This window comes from Heloderma suspectum, chromosome 2 (assembly GCF_057233095.1).
Source record: "Heloderma suspectum isolate Gila_16-S chromosome 2, 16-S_ref, whole genome shotgun sequence".
Classification (NCBI taxonomy): domain Eukaryota; kingdom Metazoa; phylum Chordata; class Lepidosauria; order Squamata; family Helodermatidae; genus Heloderma; species Heloderma suspectum.
In genome coordinates, this window is record NC_139459.1 from 156,366,813 (window position 1) to 156,385,829 (window position 19,017).

Genomic DNA, 19,017 nt, shown 5'->3' on the forward strand with positions numbered 1-19,017 from the left:
CAAAATGTCTGGAGGGCACCAGGTTGGGGAAGGCTGACTTAAAGCAACAAAGTGACTTCAGATCTGTAAAGAGAACTAAAAAAATAAGTATTGCTTATTTTTCAATTTTTACAAAATTTCCCATTTTTCCAAAACAAAAGCAGGGGAAAAAACTGGGGTTTTTTTGTTTTGTTTTTTACCATGGCCTCAAAATTGCAAGGAATTTTATATCTCTGCTGTTAACACAAAGGGCTGGGGTGGGTTTATCTATAGCTATTAGATGTGGGAGTGTAAAGGAGCCTCCATGTCCAGGGGTTTGGTACGTTGAAATACCAGAAACTGTGGTGAAGACTCCCAGTTTAGATGGTTTTTAAAGCAAGGGTTTTGACACACTCATGCGGATGGGGCATGGGAATATGGATGGCCATGGACTTGCTCTCTTAATAGTTATTAGCCACAATTGCTTAGTAGAGGTAGTGTTCAGAGGCAGCATATTCAGAGGCAGTGTACCTCCAAAGTCCAAAAGCCATGACGAAGTTCAGTGGTGCTTAGATGGTTTTTAAAACAAAGTTGTAACAAAGTCACAGCAGTGGGAACTATCACAGTAGTAATGATACCAACACCAACACCCCCCCCGCCACCAAAGTTTAATGGAAGTACCAGTTTAATGGTACCTTCATATTCAGGACCACTGAGTGTACCTCTGAATGCCAAGGTCACTGAAGAATGTCTTAGATGTCTGTTGACATATAGGTTTAGAGCTTTTCTACACGAGGCATTTATTGTGTGCTCATCATTCCCTACTCATGGTTGTTTACAGTTTCTTTAGACAATGTTGTGACCTTGCAGTTTTGCTTCTGTTTTAAACAGTACTTTTGGCAAGATTTTTTAGAGCAGGGAAAATGCGGTGTTAATTATAAAAGCAAAAGAAAACACTTTTTTCCACGTGTGTATTTGCACTGTTACGCTATACCATAGTGCCACCTAGAGGTTATGTAATGGAAAAGTAGAAAAGGAAACAGTTTTCATGTAGTGCTTGGATCTCAATTCTGTGATGAAACCCAAAGTAGATATAGCACATTAACATCCTCATGTAGAAAAGCCTTTAGACATATTATGGGATAACCCTCGCGATGTTTTGGATTACAACTCCCATCAGCCCCATCTGCATGATAAATGGTCAGGGATTATGTGAGATGTAGTATAAAATATATGGAGGGCACGAGGTTGGAGAAGGCTGATAATAGATGGTGTATGAGCATATGGAGTTTCCATATAGGAATGGACGGGCGCCCCCCCATCCAGGTTCTCCTGTCACCCATCCAGCCCCTGCCCCAGCATGTGCCCCCAGGCCCACGCTTAACCCCCCCCCCCGCACTCACCAATCTGCCCGCAATCACCTGGGCCCCGTCCTCCAACATTGCTATCAACTTTTTGCGAAAAAGCATGGCAATCACAAATATGCACACATAGAGCTATACACAAAATGGTGCCGTGAATCACCCATATACGCAAAATTACAGGCGTGAATGGGCTGTTTATGCCAGTAATCTTGTGTATATGTGCGATTCACAACGCCATTTTGTGTATAGCTCTATGTGTACATATTCACGATTGCCATGTTTTTTCATAAAATGGCAATCGCTACACCAGAGGATGGGGCCCGGGAGAATGTGGGAGGCTTGGTGAGCATGGCGGGGGAGGGGGTTGAGGAGGTGCAGGGGCTTGGTGGGAATGGCTCGGGGCATGGAGCGGGGGTGAGTCCACCGGACTCCCAGACCAAATCACGTGCCCGCATCATCCCTACTCCCATATTCTGAATCGGAACCTCTGAACACCAAAAGCTATTGTGAGGCAGGATACTGGCTCAGATGGCTTTTAATCTGAGGGTTAACACTTTCAGGGTATCGCCTTGGGTGTCATCACATGAGGCAGAAATCCCTCACCACTACCAGGCTTTCTTCTTCCAGAGTCTTTCCGGTATCGCGATCGACACGATACACATGCCTCCTGCTTTGGGGTTGTTGGGTTTTTTTGCCATTTCCTTTGTGTGGAAGTTCCCTATGTTCCATTTATACAGTCATTAGATGGCACTGTGGTATTATCATGGGTTCCCAGAATTATTACACAACCTCTTTAATGGTGGTATAAATGGTGGTGAGTTAAATTATTGCAGGATAAACCTAAATAACCTCAGGAGAGGCACCGGAGGATAACGATGTTGTGAAAAGGACCCGCAAACTTCCATGAGTGTCCCCCAACAAGTGCATGATAAAAGTCTCATGTGATGGTGCCCCTCATTCACTCTAAAGAGCAGGGAAGGCTTGTTGCTATAATTCAGGGGTGCAGAACCCCCAGCCCATGGGCCTGTTCCAGCCTGGCTCCCCAGTTGAGCCTGTGGAGCATCCTGTGGTTCTTCCTGGGGGGTGGGGCTTGACTTCCAAGCCCCATCCCCTGGGTTAATCCCCCCTGCTCTTACCAGCACTGGCCAAGTCTTCCTTTATGTGCCTCTCACTTCCCGCAATGGGAGGAGGTGCCCAACTTGGCTGGTGCTGGGAAGAGCCTCTCCTCCCAGTGCTAGCTGAATCCCAGGGTTCATGGGCCACTTGCTGTCCCCATCAGGATGACAAGCAGCACATAAACTCGGGGACTTGGCCAACACCGACAAGGTCTTCCTCTGTGTGCCTCTCAACACCTCCAGTGGGGATGGCATGGGGAGGAGGCACCTGATTCCACTGGCACTCAGAGGAGTGCCCACCTGATGTCCTATGGCCCATGGAGGGCTGGACTGCCCCCACCCCACCCCAAAGTGGTTCTCTAATTACTCTGGAAGTGGAGTTGTACAAGCACAGTTCCAATTTCCATTGGTCCTCTCATCCATGTTGCATACAGCCAGGCTGTGGTCCCAGAAATATGGGGACAGCCTGCAACCACATCCAAACAGAGTGATGTTGAAGGCTATCATAGCTCAAGCTGCTAGTTTCAGTTTATGGCAAAAATAAGGATGGAGGTTTGGAGCATACATTTTGTCCTATGTCATGGAAGAAGGCATGACAATGATGAGCAGTGGGTTATTTGATTTTCCAAGTTACCTCTTGAGGGCAGTTTTGTTGTCCATTCATCCCATGATGGGACAGCGTAAGGCCTCAGGCCTATTAGTAGTTTTAGAGGGGCTGAGATGCTTCATAATGCTCTCTGACTTTGGCTCAGAAGGCTGCTGTTTTCCCTAACAGGCCTCTTGATTTACTAGGATGAGTCAAAGAGCGATAGGGCAGCCTCAAGCCCATTCCATACTAACAAGTCGAGTGTCTTATCAAGATGTGCCTGGCAAGTGAAGCTATGATTAGGCGGAGCTGCAGGTGTCTGTGCTGGGAAAGCTCTCCCTTCTGACCAAGCAGTGTTATGCTGAGAAAGTTGTAAATGAATGCTAATTAATGCTTGCTGTTGTCATGCTGCCTCACTGCTAACATGTATGGTATAAAACCCATTTTACCCCATGGCTCTGGGTTCAGAGAAGCTGTCTGATCCAACCATTGGGTACGCCTGTGTGCTGATTGTACTTAAGAAAGTATCTCCTTGTAAGTAAACCTGGATCTGATTTATCACTATCTTGGCACCTCTAAATTAAGAGTTTCAAGTCTACTGCAGGGGCAATACAGACAGCTAGATACACCCAACTTTGGCACTGGTAAAAAGAAGCGAATCGTGTGAAAAGTGTCTGGACTTCAGTTGGCCACTATAGTTTGATAGTTAGCAGGTGGGCTGAGGGGATTAGCTTCTTTGGTGCTAGTTTCAGTGGAGCTTGAGGGGAAGGAGAAGCATTGTGTCATCAGAGTGGTGCAGGGGAAATTATCCAAAGCAAGATCTCATAGCTTATCACCTCAAGGGGACCTGGAGCAGTGTCCCATTTGGGCCCTGATGTCCTTATTGGCCCTGAGTCTCAGCTGTCACCTGATGATGCTGACAGGACCTCCTCTACCCATCTTTCAGGTGTGTGACTAGACTAGTAAGTGATATTGCTGATCTGATGGTTGGGTCCACAGTAGGACCACTCACACAAAACAAGCTGCAGGAGATGCCATTCCCTAGATCTAACCTTGGTAGCAAATACATCCATATGGAGTTGGGAGAGGTTGACCTCAATTGCTTAAGAACATTGCAGATAAGACATGCAAATTAACAACACTATAATCCCTTTACTATGCCTCATGTCTTTATTTCAGGCAGTGGGGGCAATATTGCATATGAACACTTTTATGTATTTCTAATCCCTTAAATGCCCCTCATGGATCACTGCCTTGTTGTGGCGAAGGGGGTTGCGTAACTCAGTGAAGCCATAAGCTATGCCGTGCAGGGCCACCCAAGACGGACAGGTCATGGCAGAGAGTTCTGACAAAATGTGGTCCACTGGAGAAGGAAATGGCAACCCACTCCAGAATTCCTGCCAAGAAAACCCCATGGAACGTATCACAAGGCTAAATAGGACAGGAAGGCCTGGCGTGCTGTGGTCCATGGGGTCACGAAGAGTCGGACACAACTTAACGACCGAACAACAACAACAACAACAAATCCCTTAAACCCTTTGCAGAGATTTACATGCACTCCATTTTTAATCTGTTTCATATTAACAGAGCTGGAAGTTGCAAGGCTAAGCACAGATGGAAATTTGGAAGATCTGAAGTTTCCACAGAATACAGGCTATGGAAGTGCTATCCAGCTCTCAGCAAACACACTGAAGCAGAATGGTCGAAATGGTGAGTTCAGCACATCAGAAGGGTGCTTTTTAAATTGTATATTCACTCAGCCCAGTCACGTGGTTTTGCCTTCTTTTTGCTGTAACCTGTCAATAATATGTATCAAACTGCCTTATGAAGTCAGGCCATTGATCTGTCTAGCCCAGTAACATCTGCTCTAACTGCAGTGACTCTCCAGGGTGTCCGGCAGAGTTTTACCAGGGCCGTGTTTCCACAACAACAGAAGGAGAAGCTAATGGAGGAGTACCAGATTTTTTAAAAGGAATCAGCTTTGCTGCGATCGGGGCTCCACGAGCAGGTTCTCCGGAGCAGTGATAATCGCTTCACAGAACACACATCCTGGCGGGGGTGGGGGGCTGGAGTGAACGTCATCTGACTGGCAGGGGCTGCTCAAGCAATGAGAGAGGCTTCCCCCCTCCCCCCCACTTTCTCCTTTACCCTGATGCACCTGCATTTCAGGAGCAAGCCTACTTGACCTCCATGGGAGTTACTTATGAGCAGACACACATAGGCTTGTGCTGGGAAAGAGAGCAGTAAACACAAAGACGGAAACCAGCCCCCATTTTAACCCGCAGGATCTCTATTATGAAGGCTGGAAGTAGTTTCTTCCTAATGCAATAAACCAAATAAAGGAGAATCGGAACCTCGAAATTGTGCTGTGCCTTGTCAGTTGAGTGGGTTGTCTGTAAGTTCTGTGGGCATTAGGAGGGCAAGCCTCATTCAGCACAAAGGGAGGAAACACCCCTTTATTGCGCATTGCTGCACTTGATCATGGTAACCGGGAGGGTGGGGGTGGGTTCTGATGTGCGCAACTGAGAGAGAAGCCTCCTAATCTTTCTGTACTGTTGCTGCGCTTGATCACTGTAATGGGGGTGGGGTGATTAATTACTTCCGATGTGCGTAACTGAGAGAGAAGCCTCATTGAGCACAATGTTACTTCTGAGTAGACACTAATTGATTTGTGCTGGGAATCACAAGGACGGGAGGCAGGAAATACCACTTGATCAGGGTTACAGCACACCCCTGGGCAGGGCTAGCATACCCAAGGTCAATGCGGGGGTTGGGGCACACAGCAACTATACTGGAGAATTGGACCTTAAGCAGTCTCAGGAAATCCAGTTTTTCCCTGATAAGCTCCAGCATGACTGCTGGATGGCTATGACGTCATCTATCCCTAATGACCTCAACACACAGCCAGCTCAGAGTAAATCTCTGGTAGAAACACCCCCCTAGTTGTACTGACATCTTTTTAAGGGATAACCTGGAACTTTCTGCATGCAAAGCATGTGCTCTATCACCGAGTTATGGGCTAGAAGCTTGCATCTTTTTCATTTAGAGCAGAGGTAAGCAACCAGTGTGCCCCCAAACACCTTTCTTGGTACCTGCCAAGGTGCCCTACCCCTCACACATAAAAAATAAAATAAAATCAATTTTCTTACGGGCAGGTGGGATTGCTTCAAAGCGAAGTGAGGAAAGCTGCTCCCATCTCCACCCCCCTGAATGCCTCTGGGTCACACATAGGACTCAGAGTCATTATTATTTATTGTTTTATACTGTTTAAATTTGCTCAATTTGCACCAAGGTCACAGAGCCAATTAGGGCAATGAAGCAGCACAGCACGTGCACATCTAGCATTCCAGACAAATGCCAAGACCTGCTATGCCATTGCAGTTCTAGAATAAGGGTGGGCAGAGAAAGGGGACCTTGACCACCTTATCAGAGAGGCAGGCAGGCAAGCAGGCAGGCATTCCTGGAGAGAGGGAGAGAGAAGGAGAGGCAGGAGCAAGGTATGCCCCCCTGCCAGGCAGATCAATGCTGAGGCACCATGCTAGAGCACAGTGCTTGCTCCAGGTTTGGAGCTGAGTTACTGCACTGAAAGAGAAATCGGTTGGCAGAACGAAGCAGCATCAGGAAGAGGCAGTGAGTGCCTGATGCATGTTGCCTTAGACCTGTGAGTCGACACACCCAGCGTGACAATCACTGAGTCCCGCTACGCTAAGCTTTTGCCTAAACTGTTGCTGCTTTTTGTAGGGAAGAAGATTGAGAGTGGGACCTCTCTCTCTCTCTCTCTCTCTCTCTCTCTCTCTCTCCCCTGTTCCTGCATTCTTGCCCATGCTACTGCCCAACCTCTACCCTAGCAGGACAAAGTTGTATTGACTGTGCAGGTGCTGGAGCTTGCCTCTGCTGATCTGCCTCCTACAGTAGGTAGGATAACTTGCATCTCAAAATGATCCCAGACTACATTTGCCCGCTTGTGTGGAGATCCAGATTCTCCTGCTGCATGGGTAGCACAGGAGGGCATCTCTTGGCACTGGGCATGCCTGGGAGCTCGGAGGGCTACTGAAGATCTTCCCATTCTACTCAGGAAGACTCTCCACCATGACAGATATATCTCCTGGGATCTCTTAAGCCCTCCAGAAGCATACCTAAGCAAAATAGTCTCACCTCCTGCCTTCTGTGACCACCTCCTCCTTAAAAAAGGCACACCTGGCTCCCACTACAAGCAGACTCAGAGAAAGGGAAAAATTGATGCATGCCACCTTTGCTGCCTTCTCTGTATCTACCCCTCCCAGAAACTGCCTTAGAGGCAACACTAGTTGCGCCATGCTTCATCCTTTGATGGAGTACTGGATGACACTTGGTTGAAATATGTGCTCTGTGTACATATAGAGTGCTTGATGCACTTTATAACATGGTGTGTGTATGTAAGTACACAATGCACAACCAAAAGCACAGACTCGTCTATACTCACAGACACACAGAAATCTACAAATAGCACTAAAATGAAAGCAAATGCTACTAGGGCTGGAATGGTGGGGAAGGGGGCTGAGGGGATTAAGGAAGTGAGTTACCTAATATATAACAACATAGATTAGACTCAAGATGCAGGAGAAAAGAAATGAAACATTAGAATGGAAGATATTGGTTGGATTTTAAGAGGGTTGGGCTGGAAGTCTTCCAAGTCCAAATCTTTGCAAAAAAAATTAAACCACTCTCATGACCTGACTAGGGATCTCACCCATTTGAGAATATCTGCTTGGAATCACCAAGCCAAAGAAAGGGTCTGATCTCCATTTCATATCACCTAATGATGGATGCAAAATTTGAACAATGTTCTGGACTTAGAGCTGTTTGGGAGGCAGACCTAGGTCTGACTACATCTAGCTCAGCATGGAAAAACGTGTGGTCATCACCTCCATTAAAATCTGTTTTCTGTTCAGTACAGGAAGTAACCTTAAAGTTGCTTCATAGATGGTATCTTACTCTGGTGAAATTGAGATTTATGAACCCTTCTTTATCCCCTAGTTGTTGGAGAGGATGCACAGAATGCGGGTCCTCTTTCACATGTGGTGGGTTTGCCTCCATGTATCAGATTTTTGGGATCACATTTTTAATTAGATTTCTATTATTACTAAACAATTAGTTCCCAAGACCCCAGTACGCGCACTCTTTTCCCATTTATAGGCACAAAATTATTACATAGGGAACTAATTTTTCTTTTAACAGCAGCACGTCTTACAGTAGCTGGGGAGTGGAAATCTTCAGATTTGCTTTTGAGATTTGGTATAATTGTGTATGGAAGCTTGCCCTCATGGAAAAGCTAACTCACAACTTACATTTGGAAAAGGGACATACTAATTCTGAGGCATCTGATACTACTTGGCTTCCTTTTGTCACCCATGTATCAGAAATCTCTTAATTAGGGATGGCGGAGGATTTCTCCATGAATCTTCGGGAGGCCAAATGCCAACTCATTCGGCTCCCCGAAATTGGTGGGGAAATTCTCTGCCGGCCCCCCGCCCCCCCCTGGGATGGGACTTACCGTGGCCGAATGTCCCTCTCGGTGGCAGGTCCCGGCGGCGGTTCGGCAGCAGTTCGGCGGGGGCGGCGGCCGGTTGGAAAAATAAAAAGTAAAGTAAAAAAAAAAAAACAACACCCGTGATAGGCTACGTAACGATTTACGTAGCCTATCACGGCTAGATTTCCAAAGTCAGCCGTGATAGGCTACGTAAATCGTCACATAGCCTATCACGGGTGACTTTGGGGGGGGAAGCGCGTACGCAAATGGCGGCGGCCCATGGCCGCCGCCATTTGCGTTCCTTATTTTGGCACGTCTAGTCTACATAAACATTTATGTAAACATTAAGTCTACATAAACATTTATGTAGACTACGGCGAAAATAAGGGAACGCTATTTGCGTTGCCCTTATTTTCGCCGTAGTCTACGTAAATCTTTACGTAAACTAGACGTGTCAAAATAAGGAACGCAAATGGCGGTCCCCATGGGAGCCGCCATTTGTGTACGCGCTCTTTTTTTTTTTTTCAAAGTCACCCGTGATAGGCTATGTGACGATTTACATAGCCTATCACGGCTGACTTTGGAAATCTAGCCATGATAGGCTACGTAAATCGTTACGTAGCCTATCACGGGTGAGTGTGTTTTTTGTTTTTTGTTCTTACTTTTTTTTTCGTGGCTGGGTAGACGGGGCGCTCCTACCCGGCCTGAATTTCACCGGCGAGGGATGGGGTGCCTCCCCCCCGGCCTGAATTTCGGCCAGGCGAGGCGGGGCACCTCCCCCCCCTCGCCTGAACTTTGGGGGGAGAACCGAAGTGCCTCCCCCCCACTGCGAAGCAAGCTTTGAGAACAGGTAAGGGACTTTCGTCCATCCCTACTCTTAATAAAGATTTAAATAAATAAATAAATAAATTGGTGATCTTTTATGGCACACACACATCAGAATCACAAGCACAACCATGGCACAAATATCAGATATAAATTTCCTTCATAAATCCAGGCAGCCTTGTAGAATTTGTTAAAAAACAACAACCCACTAATGCCAGTTTCTCAGCCAGCATCTCAAACTGTGAGGTATATTTTATGGTCTTTACAGTTGTATATAGCTTTAAAAGTGTTGTTTATGAAAAACATCTTATTTCCCTGAATAATAGGGCTGTGCACCACCTTGTTAGGAAGCCCGAATAACAAGGTGAAGCGGACTGATTTAGAGCAAAATCCTCGTGATACAGAGCAGTACCAAGGCACCCCAGGTTGAAGCACCCCCCCCATGAAGCGCCTCCTCTGCCTCCTATATTTGGAGTTCAATGCCTGAGCAGTCCAGACTGGCTGTCTCCAAAATGTATCAGCTTCTCAATGCTCATGCAGAGGGGCATGAGGAGGAGGAGGAGGGAGGGGAAAGGCAAGCGCAGGAGGATGAGGGAGTGTGCTTTGGTGAACGGGAACTCTCAGCCAGAACCGACGCCAGCAGTCTCCAATGAGAGAGAGCTATGGAGGAAGCGGTGTATATATACTTCAGCAAAAGGCTGCATTCGGTTATTGCGCTAGCTGTGTCTTTGGGAGAGAGGGCTGGTGTGGGTAGATGAGTGTGTGTGTGTGTGCGCGCGCATGCGTGCATGCGTGCACATTCCTAAGAGTTGTTCTTTCCATTTATTCAATTTTGATCACCATTAGGCTTTCCTCAAAATGTAAATTAAAAGGAAACAGCTTGGTTGTACTGGGAGCGCTCCTTGGCCGTCTGTCCCCATTGGAATGGTGTCTTTTGCAGCACCTCTTCATCTGCCTTCTCCTGTTTCTTTCTACCTCTGACTCATTTGTTATTTGTATTTGATTAGATTCATCTCTCCTTTCCATATTTATTCAAACTAACATAGCTTTTCCTCGCTAGTGGTTGCTACGCTCTCCCCTCCCCCGCCATTCCTGTGTTTGTTTGTTTATCTCAATTTTGGACTCTGGAAAAGGCTGTGTTTTTTGTGTAATGTCGACCCTTACTTCTGCTTTCTCTATTCTATTTCCTTGTCATTTTTGTCAGTCAACTCTGTCTCTTTTAGATTTTTATAAACCCAGTCTTATTTTGATTTTTAAAAACAGACATTGATTTCTGGGCATGTTCTCACCCCCTTTTTAAGTCATATTCAAGCATTTAGTTTTTTCTTTTTTTCTAAATTCTGAAACAAAGGCATATTATAGCAGCCTATGTGTGTAGTGTTTGCCCCTCACCCCCATGCTGAAGTGAACCGTCTGTGTCTTCTCTGTGTTGATCCTCCCAAAACAGAAATTAAAGAAGTTTTTTTTAGAAAAAAAAAATAGAGCTCGATTTGGCTGTTATCTAATCGCCTGTGCTGTCGCCCTGTATTTCTTGACGTTATCCTACCTTCCATAAAAGAATGTGAAATATAAAACAATAAATTAAAGACACCCATCGTTAGCTTAGGTAGTTCTGCTTTTCTTTAGCTCTTGTGTGTCTGTGTCCATGTGTGTGTGTGTGTGTGTGTGTGTGCGCTAGGTTGTTGTTCCACCAACACTATACGTTCCAATTTCAAGGCAGTGTTCAAAAAGCACAGAACACATAGTATTTATATTAATTACCTTCTTATTCCAATAACACTCCACTGTGTGGCAAAGCAGTCCAGCGCAATATGAGGCATCTTCGGGGTGTTGGCCGGGCAGAGCTGGGCGAGGTGCTGCTCTCAGTAGCAGCACCGTTAGGCGAGCTGCCTGTCCCCTAGTCCAGATATTGGGTCCAGGTGCAGTAGGGCAGCAGAGTGCGGAGGCCAGTTGCGATGCTCGGAGGTCCCTGTTCGAGGAGGCTGGCGTGGGCAGGTGCAGCAGTCACACTCGTGCCCAGGGCGGAGCAGCACCTCCTCCTGCGGTGGAAGAGGGGAGCCCGCTGATGGACGTTAGCTCAGAGGTGTCTGACGTGCTCAGCGTGGTGGAGGGCGAAGAGGAGGAGGTCCTCCAGGGTGTGTTGGAGAGGAGCAGCAGGCAGAGGCTCCAGCACCCGACCCCTCTTCCATTGTTCCCCCCGTTCATGTGGTGCCCCCCCAGAGTCAAGGCAGGCAGTCTGCATCTCCTCCTCCCCCGAAACGTCAGGGCAGCATCGTGTGGGACCACTGTGAGTTGGGAGTGGATCCCAGCACTGCCGTGTGCCACCACTGCCAGGTGCCTCTGAGCAGGGGGAACGGCCAGGGCACTACAGCACCAGCAACCTGCTCCTGCACTTGAGGAGGCAGCACCAATCAGTCTTGCTCGGGGAACAGGCCCCTGCATCCCAGCAGGCCGGCAGCAGGGGCCAGCAGAAGGCTGGTAGTGCTGCCGGAACTCCTGCGAGCAATCCGTCTCTCGCCCCCAAGAGGCTTAGGCAGCCCACCATGGAGGAGATGGGGTGGGGGAAGTATGGGTCCACCAGTATGGGTCCCCAGGCTCCACCAGCCCGCCTGCCTCTGTTGGCCTCTGCCAGCCTGCCTGCCTCCTCCAGGTTTTATTTATTTATTTATTAGATTCATTAGCTGCCCATCTGGCCAGCTGCCCCACCACTAGGGATGGACGAAAGTCCCTTACCTGTTCTCGAAGCTTGCTTCACGGTGGGGGGGAGGTGCTTCGGTTCTCCCCCCGAAGTTCAGGCGAAGGGGGGGAGACGCCCCGCCTCGCCCGGCCGAAATTCAGGCCGGGGGGGAAGCGCCCCATCCCTCGCCGGCGAAATTCAGGCCGGGTAGGAGAGCCCCGTCTACCCGGCCGCGAAAAAAAAAGTAAAAAAAAAAACACACGCACACACACACCCGTGATAGGCTACGTAACGATTTACGTAGCCTATCACGGCTGACTTTGGAAATTTAGCCATGATAGGCTACGTAAATTGTTACGTAGCCTATCACGGGTATGTGTGTTTTTTTAATTTACTTTTTTTTTTTGCAATGGTGGCGGCGACATCCGGTCGGGAGACCGGCCGCCGCCCCCGCCCCCAACAAAACGCCGCCGAACCGCCGCCGGGACCCACCGCCGAGAGGGACATTCGGCCACGGTAAGTCCCATCCCGGGGGGGGGGCAGGGGCCGGCGGAGAATTTCCCCACCAATTTCGGGGGGCCGAATGCGTTGGCATTCGGCCTTCTGAAGATTCGTGGAGAAATTCTCCGCCATCCCTACACCACTCTAGGTGGTGTACAGTACAAATAACAACATGAAATACAACAAATTTACGTAATCAACTAAACAAAACCCCAGGCTGCTCTTCCCTACGCAATTAGGGATGACAGAGAATTCCGCCACGGATCCCAGGGAGGCCGAACTCCAGTGAATTCGGCCCCCCAGAATCCCTGGTGGAACGGAGCAACCCGCCCCACCACCCTGTGGAAGCCCCCCAAAACAGAGCCTACCTGGCTGTGGCTCCAGTGGCGGTGGCAGCAGCTCTGGCTACTGCCGGGCTGCAGCCGCAAATGGCGGCCGCTACGGCAGCCGCTACACCGGCTGCCATTTGCGTTCCTTCGCTGAGCCGTGATAGGCTACATAAATATTTAGGCTACGTGATAGGCTACATAAATATTTACGTAGCCTATCATGGCTCAGCGAAGGGACACAAATTTACGTAAATATACAGTCCGCTACACCATTTGCATCCCCGCTCTTTGCCGTGATAGGTTACGGAAATATTTACATAGCCTGTCACGGCTCAGCGAAGGGACACAAATGGTGACCACTACACTGGCCACCATTTGCATCCGCAGACCTGCCACAGTTGGATGTCCGGCTGCGGATGCACCCGGCTGGTGGCTCTGCGGAGTCGCCGCGGAGCGGAGCCGGCTGAGGAGGATTCTAGGGGGAGGGATGGAGCGCCTCCCCCCACCACCGCAGATGACCCTTACGAAACAGGTAAGTGGTTTCGTACATCCCTATACACAATATGGCCTAGTGGGCAAGGCATTGCACTTTGGTCCATTCATTCCCCTTTCTTTGTTTCTTTGTTTCTTTCTTCCGTTCTTTCATACATCCTTCATTTCGAAAGCCACAGTAACTATTCCCACAGTCCATGACCTCTCCCCTGGCAGATCTTCCCAATAGAAGTGCTTGTTGTCATGTAGGAGCAGTCGAACCACCTCAGGTGGTTCCAAACCAGCTCACTGGCACAGTTGCTGTCTCTTCCTGCCTCTGTCAGAAGATCACCGAGAGCCTGAGGTCCACAGAGATGACCAACTGCATAAACTGGAAAGTTAATATGCAGTTGCAGCACTCTCTGTTCCTTCTGGTCCCAAGAATCAGGTTTTACGTTACAACCTGTTCGAGTTTGGAAAGAAGTGGACTGGCCAAGAAAAGAAAACCCCAAACATAGAAATATCAATACTAATTCTGTGTGTGCTAGAATAAACAACAGCAGATAGAAATTTCTTCCAGTCTGCTTGTCAGGCAAAGTCTATATGCAGCCATAGAAAGGCTGAGCCGGTGATTCTTCAGAATAAACTTGTTCTGCACTTCAGAGAAACCTGCAGCAGATATTGGGCATAGTCACCCCCGCTTCAACACACTATCCCTTCTGAGTTTGCTTTGAATGTCATGTTAAACTGAAATTTAACCTGCATCTAGCACGCAAGCCAGTGGGCCAAACTGCCTGGGCTTTGGGGGGAGCAATGCCCTGGAGTGGGGCTAGGAGGAGCCCAGGTGTCACATACATCCGTGGAAACAGAGAGAAGGTACGGCTCTTTGCTTTCTGAGATTCTTTGGAAAAACTTAAATTTCACCTGTGCCCAGCACACAAGACAGTGAGCCAAACTGCCTGGGCTTTGGGGGTGCAATGCCCTTGAGGGGGGCTGGGAGAGGCCAATGTGTCGCGTGAGTATGTGGAAACATGGAGAAGTTACAGTTGGCTTTGGGAGTTTTCCTGGAAAAAAACTCAGATTTCACCTGCGCCTAGCACACAAGCCAGTGGGCCAAAGTGCCTGGAATCTGGCAATTGGGATGCCCTTAAGGGGGGCTGGGAGGGGCTCAGGTGTCACACATGTCCATGGAAACAGAGAGAAGTTATGGCTCTTTGCTTTCTGAGTTTCTTTGGAAAACCTCACATTTTACCAGCACCTTACACACAAGCCAGTGGGCCAAAGTGCCTGGACTTTGGTGGGTGGGATGCCCTTGAGGGGTGCTGGAAGACACCCAGGTTTCACGCACATCTGTGGAAACAGGGAGGAGTTACAATTCTTTGCTTTGGGAGTTTTCCTGGAAAAATTCAAATTTCACCTGCGCCTAGCACACAAGCCAGTGGGCCAAACTCCTGGGCTTTGCAGGGTGCAATGCCCTCGAGGGTGCTGGGAGAGGCCAAGGTGTCACATGCGTGTGTGGAAACAGGGAAGTTACAGCTCTTGGTGTGGAGAGGTCCCCAAATGTTATGCCTGTGTCCTAAAAACTGAAAAAGTTCTGACCATTTGTGTTTTCCCATGCAAGTCAATGGGAAAACGCCAAAAAGAGGCAATCCGAATCTCACTCGATCCAAGTTGGAGCGGAGGGGGTCTGAATCGGCCCAAAGCAGATCGGGGTTGCTTCGGATGATCTTCAGGGTCATCTAAAGTGGATTGGGGGGTCTGTGCACAGCCCTATTGAATATCCTAATATCCTAATATCTTGAATATCCTTGCTATCCTAATCCTGAAGCAGCTTGCCATGTAAGTGGCAGCTGGCTCCTTTCCTTTTAACGTTTATTATTTCTAATCCATGTCATAGTAGATTTACAGATTAGACAAATTAGTTGCAATGAAGCATCAATAGTCAGGGGAAACACTACCAAACTAGAATTCTTTTGTTTTTGAGGGTGGAAACAAAATGTGTAGCAACACTTTATTTTGCTTTACTCTGTATCCTCCATTAACCTATGGCATTGATTCAGGGGCAGTTGTAATAATACCAGTGTAATCCATTATACAAATTGCACAACACACAGCTTTATTTCTCCCACATCTTTGCCACCCATATACACCACTCAGTGTAGACAATACAGAAGGCAAAATGTGCAAAATGACAGCAGTAATGTATATGACAGTGTGTTTTTATAACAGTAAGATTGATCTTCATAGAATTTAAATCAGAATTTAAATCAAAGAGGATATTAATTATCACCTACTCTATATGACAAGGCTCATAACATTTCTCTCATTAAATATCTTGCCTTTTGCTTGACTGGAAGCATGAATTCTAGAACAGATGCGATTAGACACTATATTAGTTTCTACTGATTGGAACAGGGGTGGGCATCTTGTGGCCCTCTGGATGTCTTGGCCTACAGCTCCCATCTTTTCTCACCATTGGTTATGATGCCTGGGGCTGATGGGAATTGTGGTCTGGGGCATCACGGGGGCACGGGTTGCCCAACTTTGCTCTGTTTCAGGGATGGGCAACTGCAGGAGGTCTGGGGGCTATTCACACCCACACCCACACCGCAGACACCAAAAACATTTTACTTTTTTAAAAAAAAATAAACATGGCATCCGTGGAACTACTGAGCACCAAAAGGGTCAAAATTAGTTTGTCCTTTTGAAGTTCTGTAGCTATTACAAGTGTCTTTTTTCAGGGGGGCTGAAATTGGGGGGGGCTATGGGGTGGTGGTGACAGGGCTGCATGTTGCCCATCCATGCGCTAGATAATCAGTGGAATCTAATACTCTGTCTAAGCACATGTTTCTTCTATTTGCTACTTTTGCCCTTAATATTCTGTTCCATACTGCAAGTAAAATAATAAGCTTAACAAGTGCTGGTCTTTCCTGACTTCAGAAGTTTTCTGTTGGTAAATGGCTGTTCTTTCAACATGGGGTTTTAATACAGAAATAGTTCTCATATCCATGGCTGCCCACTGATGTGTATGTTTGAGCTTCTTCTTCTTTTCTTTAAAAAGAAAAGAAAAAAGAGGTTGGTCTGGAATGAGGAATGAAAGAACAGAAGGGAAGGTCACATAAGCAAAACACAACTATCAACTCCAAGAACTGTTTAAACATTGCTGCTGCACAAAGACAGGCAGCCAACAAAGAGCAGAGGGATGCATCCCTTCCAAAGGCACTGTACTTGGAGATAAAGAAAAGCCCTGTGGCAGGTAAAGTCATTCCCTGGTTGAAAGCTAGAGCTGTCAGTCACAGAAATACACCCCATCTGTAAAGTGATACATGTTGGGGGCACAAAATCTCAGCTTCAAGTATAACCTGATGGGATCTGAGATAGTGGTGACCAACCAAGAAAGTGATCAGCTCAATGAAAACGTCGACCCAGTATGCGGCCGCTGTAAAAAAGGCAAACTCCACGTTAGGCATAATTAGAAAAAGGAATTGAGAATAAAACTGCTAATGTCATACTGCCCTTATACAAATCTATGGTGTGACCACACTTAGAATACTGTGTACAGTTCTGGTCACCATACCTAAACAAAGGTAATGTAGAGCTGGAAAAAGGGCAGAAAAAAGGGCAACTGAACCAAAGGGCTGGAGCATCTCCCCTATGAAGGAAGGTTACTGCAGCTGGGATTGTTTAGCTTGGAAAAAAGGAGGGTAAGCGGAGAGAGGTATACAAAATTATGCGTGGTGTAGAGTATTTGGATAGGGAGACATTTCCTCCCTCTCTCAAAATACTAGAATCCGGATCATCCTATGAAGGTGATTGGTGGGAGATTCAGGACTTATAAAAGGAAGTCTTTCTTCACACAGTGCATAGTTAAACTATGGAATTCGCTACCACAGGATGTAGTGATGGCCACCAATTTGGATGGCTTTAAAAGGGGGTTAGATAAATTCATGAAGAGTATCAATGGCTACTAGTCCTGATCACTGCTACTCCCAGTACCAGAGGCAATTAGGGATGTCGGAGAAATCCTCCACGGACCCCAATGAGGCCGGATTCTATTGAATCCAGCCCCCTGAAGTCCGTGGAGGATCGGATCTCCTACCTCGCGAAGTCCTCGCTGGCCGGATCCTACCTGCCGCCAGCTCCGAAGCCCCAGTGATACGGCCACCACTGCCATATCACTCGCTGGACTGACGGACTGTGGATGCAAATGGTGTCCACTACGCCATTTTCATCCCTGCTCTTTGACATGATAGGCTACGTAAATCTTTACGTAGCCTATTGCATGAAAAAACAGAGACGCAAATGGCGTATTTGCATCCCTGTTCCTTCGCGCAATAAGCTATGTAAAGCCACTCAACCAAACTCCCCTCCTTCCACTCATAACTAGGGTTCAGAGAAATGAAACCAAAAGGTGCTATTTGGAGAGGAGATAGAAACCCTATTTAGGTGTACTGAACCCAATAGACAGATTAGGAGACGGCGCACACAAGCCCTACCCCCCTCCTCACACATTTCCATCTCTTTCTACTTGTGGAGGGTGACTTACCTGTACCTGTGGAGGCTCTTCACAAGATTGAGAATGCTGATTTGGGAATGTCTCCTGAATTGGTAACACAGCCTTGTGAGGGTCAAGATTCCATTCAGGTTGCTTCAGAGGGTAGCCTGCTTTGCTTCAGGACAGGACACCAGAAATGGTCTAAAGGGGCTTGATTCAACCCAGACTTCAGCCTTTGGCCAAATCCCATGCACATCTGTACTAAACACAAATGGGGTAAACATGGAAGGTAAATTATATGGGATTGGGCAACATGAGGGGTAGAAGTGAGAGATGATAGAAGAAGAGAGAGATTGGAGTGCAGATATTTAGCTATTCCAGAGGAGAAGGGGTAGAATGAGGAGGTTTGCAATGCTGTAGGTCTTGATTCCGTATTCAGGGGTTGTCCTGTGATTCTGTAATGGGGAACTGGGGCTAGCAAGGCCCTTGCAGGTCCCTTTAAATTTTGCATGTTCTAAGGCTTTTTGTTAGAAAGCTTGGAGGGGAAGCATGAGACTATGCATTCTCTAGGAGCCCTGACTAGTTCAAAGTAAAATTACAAAAATGGATTCAGGAAAAGGAACCCAGGGGTAGAGAAGAGGAGGCAGGTTTTCCTGGAAAGGAAACCTGCTCTAAAATCTTATCTGAGAAGAAAAGTTATTCCCAAAACAAAGGGAACAAAAAGTGTGGCTTACTAAGGCCTACCTTTTTCTTTGTCCTATGTCATGAGATCTTGGCAATTGCTACATCGGATAATAATACATAATAAAAAGGGAATTACCTGGGATAAAAGAAGTTAGTGATGTACAGAGATAACCATTGCTCTTTCACCTGTAGGAAGAGTTGTCATCCCCCAGCAATCCCACTTTATGAAAACATGTTTTGAAAAGTTGAAGAATTGAAGTGTGGAGGCAGTGCACACAATCTGGAACATGGGAAAATCAGTGTTCCAGATTGTGTGGGGAGTAGCGGTGGACGAAAGTCACTTACCTGTCCTCGAAGCTTGTTCGCGGTGGGGGGGAGGCGCTTCGCTGCTCCCCCCGCGAAGTTCAGGCCGGGGGGGGAGGCTTCCCGCCTCGCCTGGCCGAAATTCAGGCTGGGGGGGAGGCTTCCCGCCTCGCCCAGCCGAAATTCAGGCCGGGGAGGAG

The 19,017-nt window shown here is 47.6% G+C and overlaps 1 protein-coding gene across 1 annotated transcript in view; it reads left to right on the forward strand.

Moving 5' to 3' along the window:
- Nucleotides 1-19,017, forward strand: part of ADGRL3 (adhesion G protein-coupled receptor L3) — a 713,779-nt gene that overhangs the window by 384,068 nt on the left and 310,694 nt on the right. Inside the window, exon 12 of the mRNA XM_084829694.1 lies at nucleotides 4,611-4,733. Within this exon, the coding sequence (XP_084685820.1) occupies nucleotides 4,611-4,733 (123 nt within the window). The remainder of the gene's footprint in view (nucleotides 1-4,610; nucleotides 4,734-19,017) is intronic.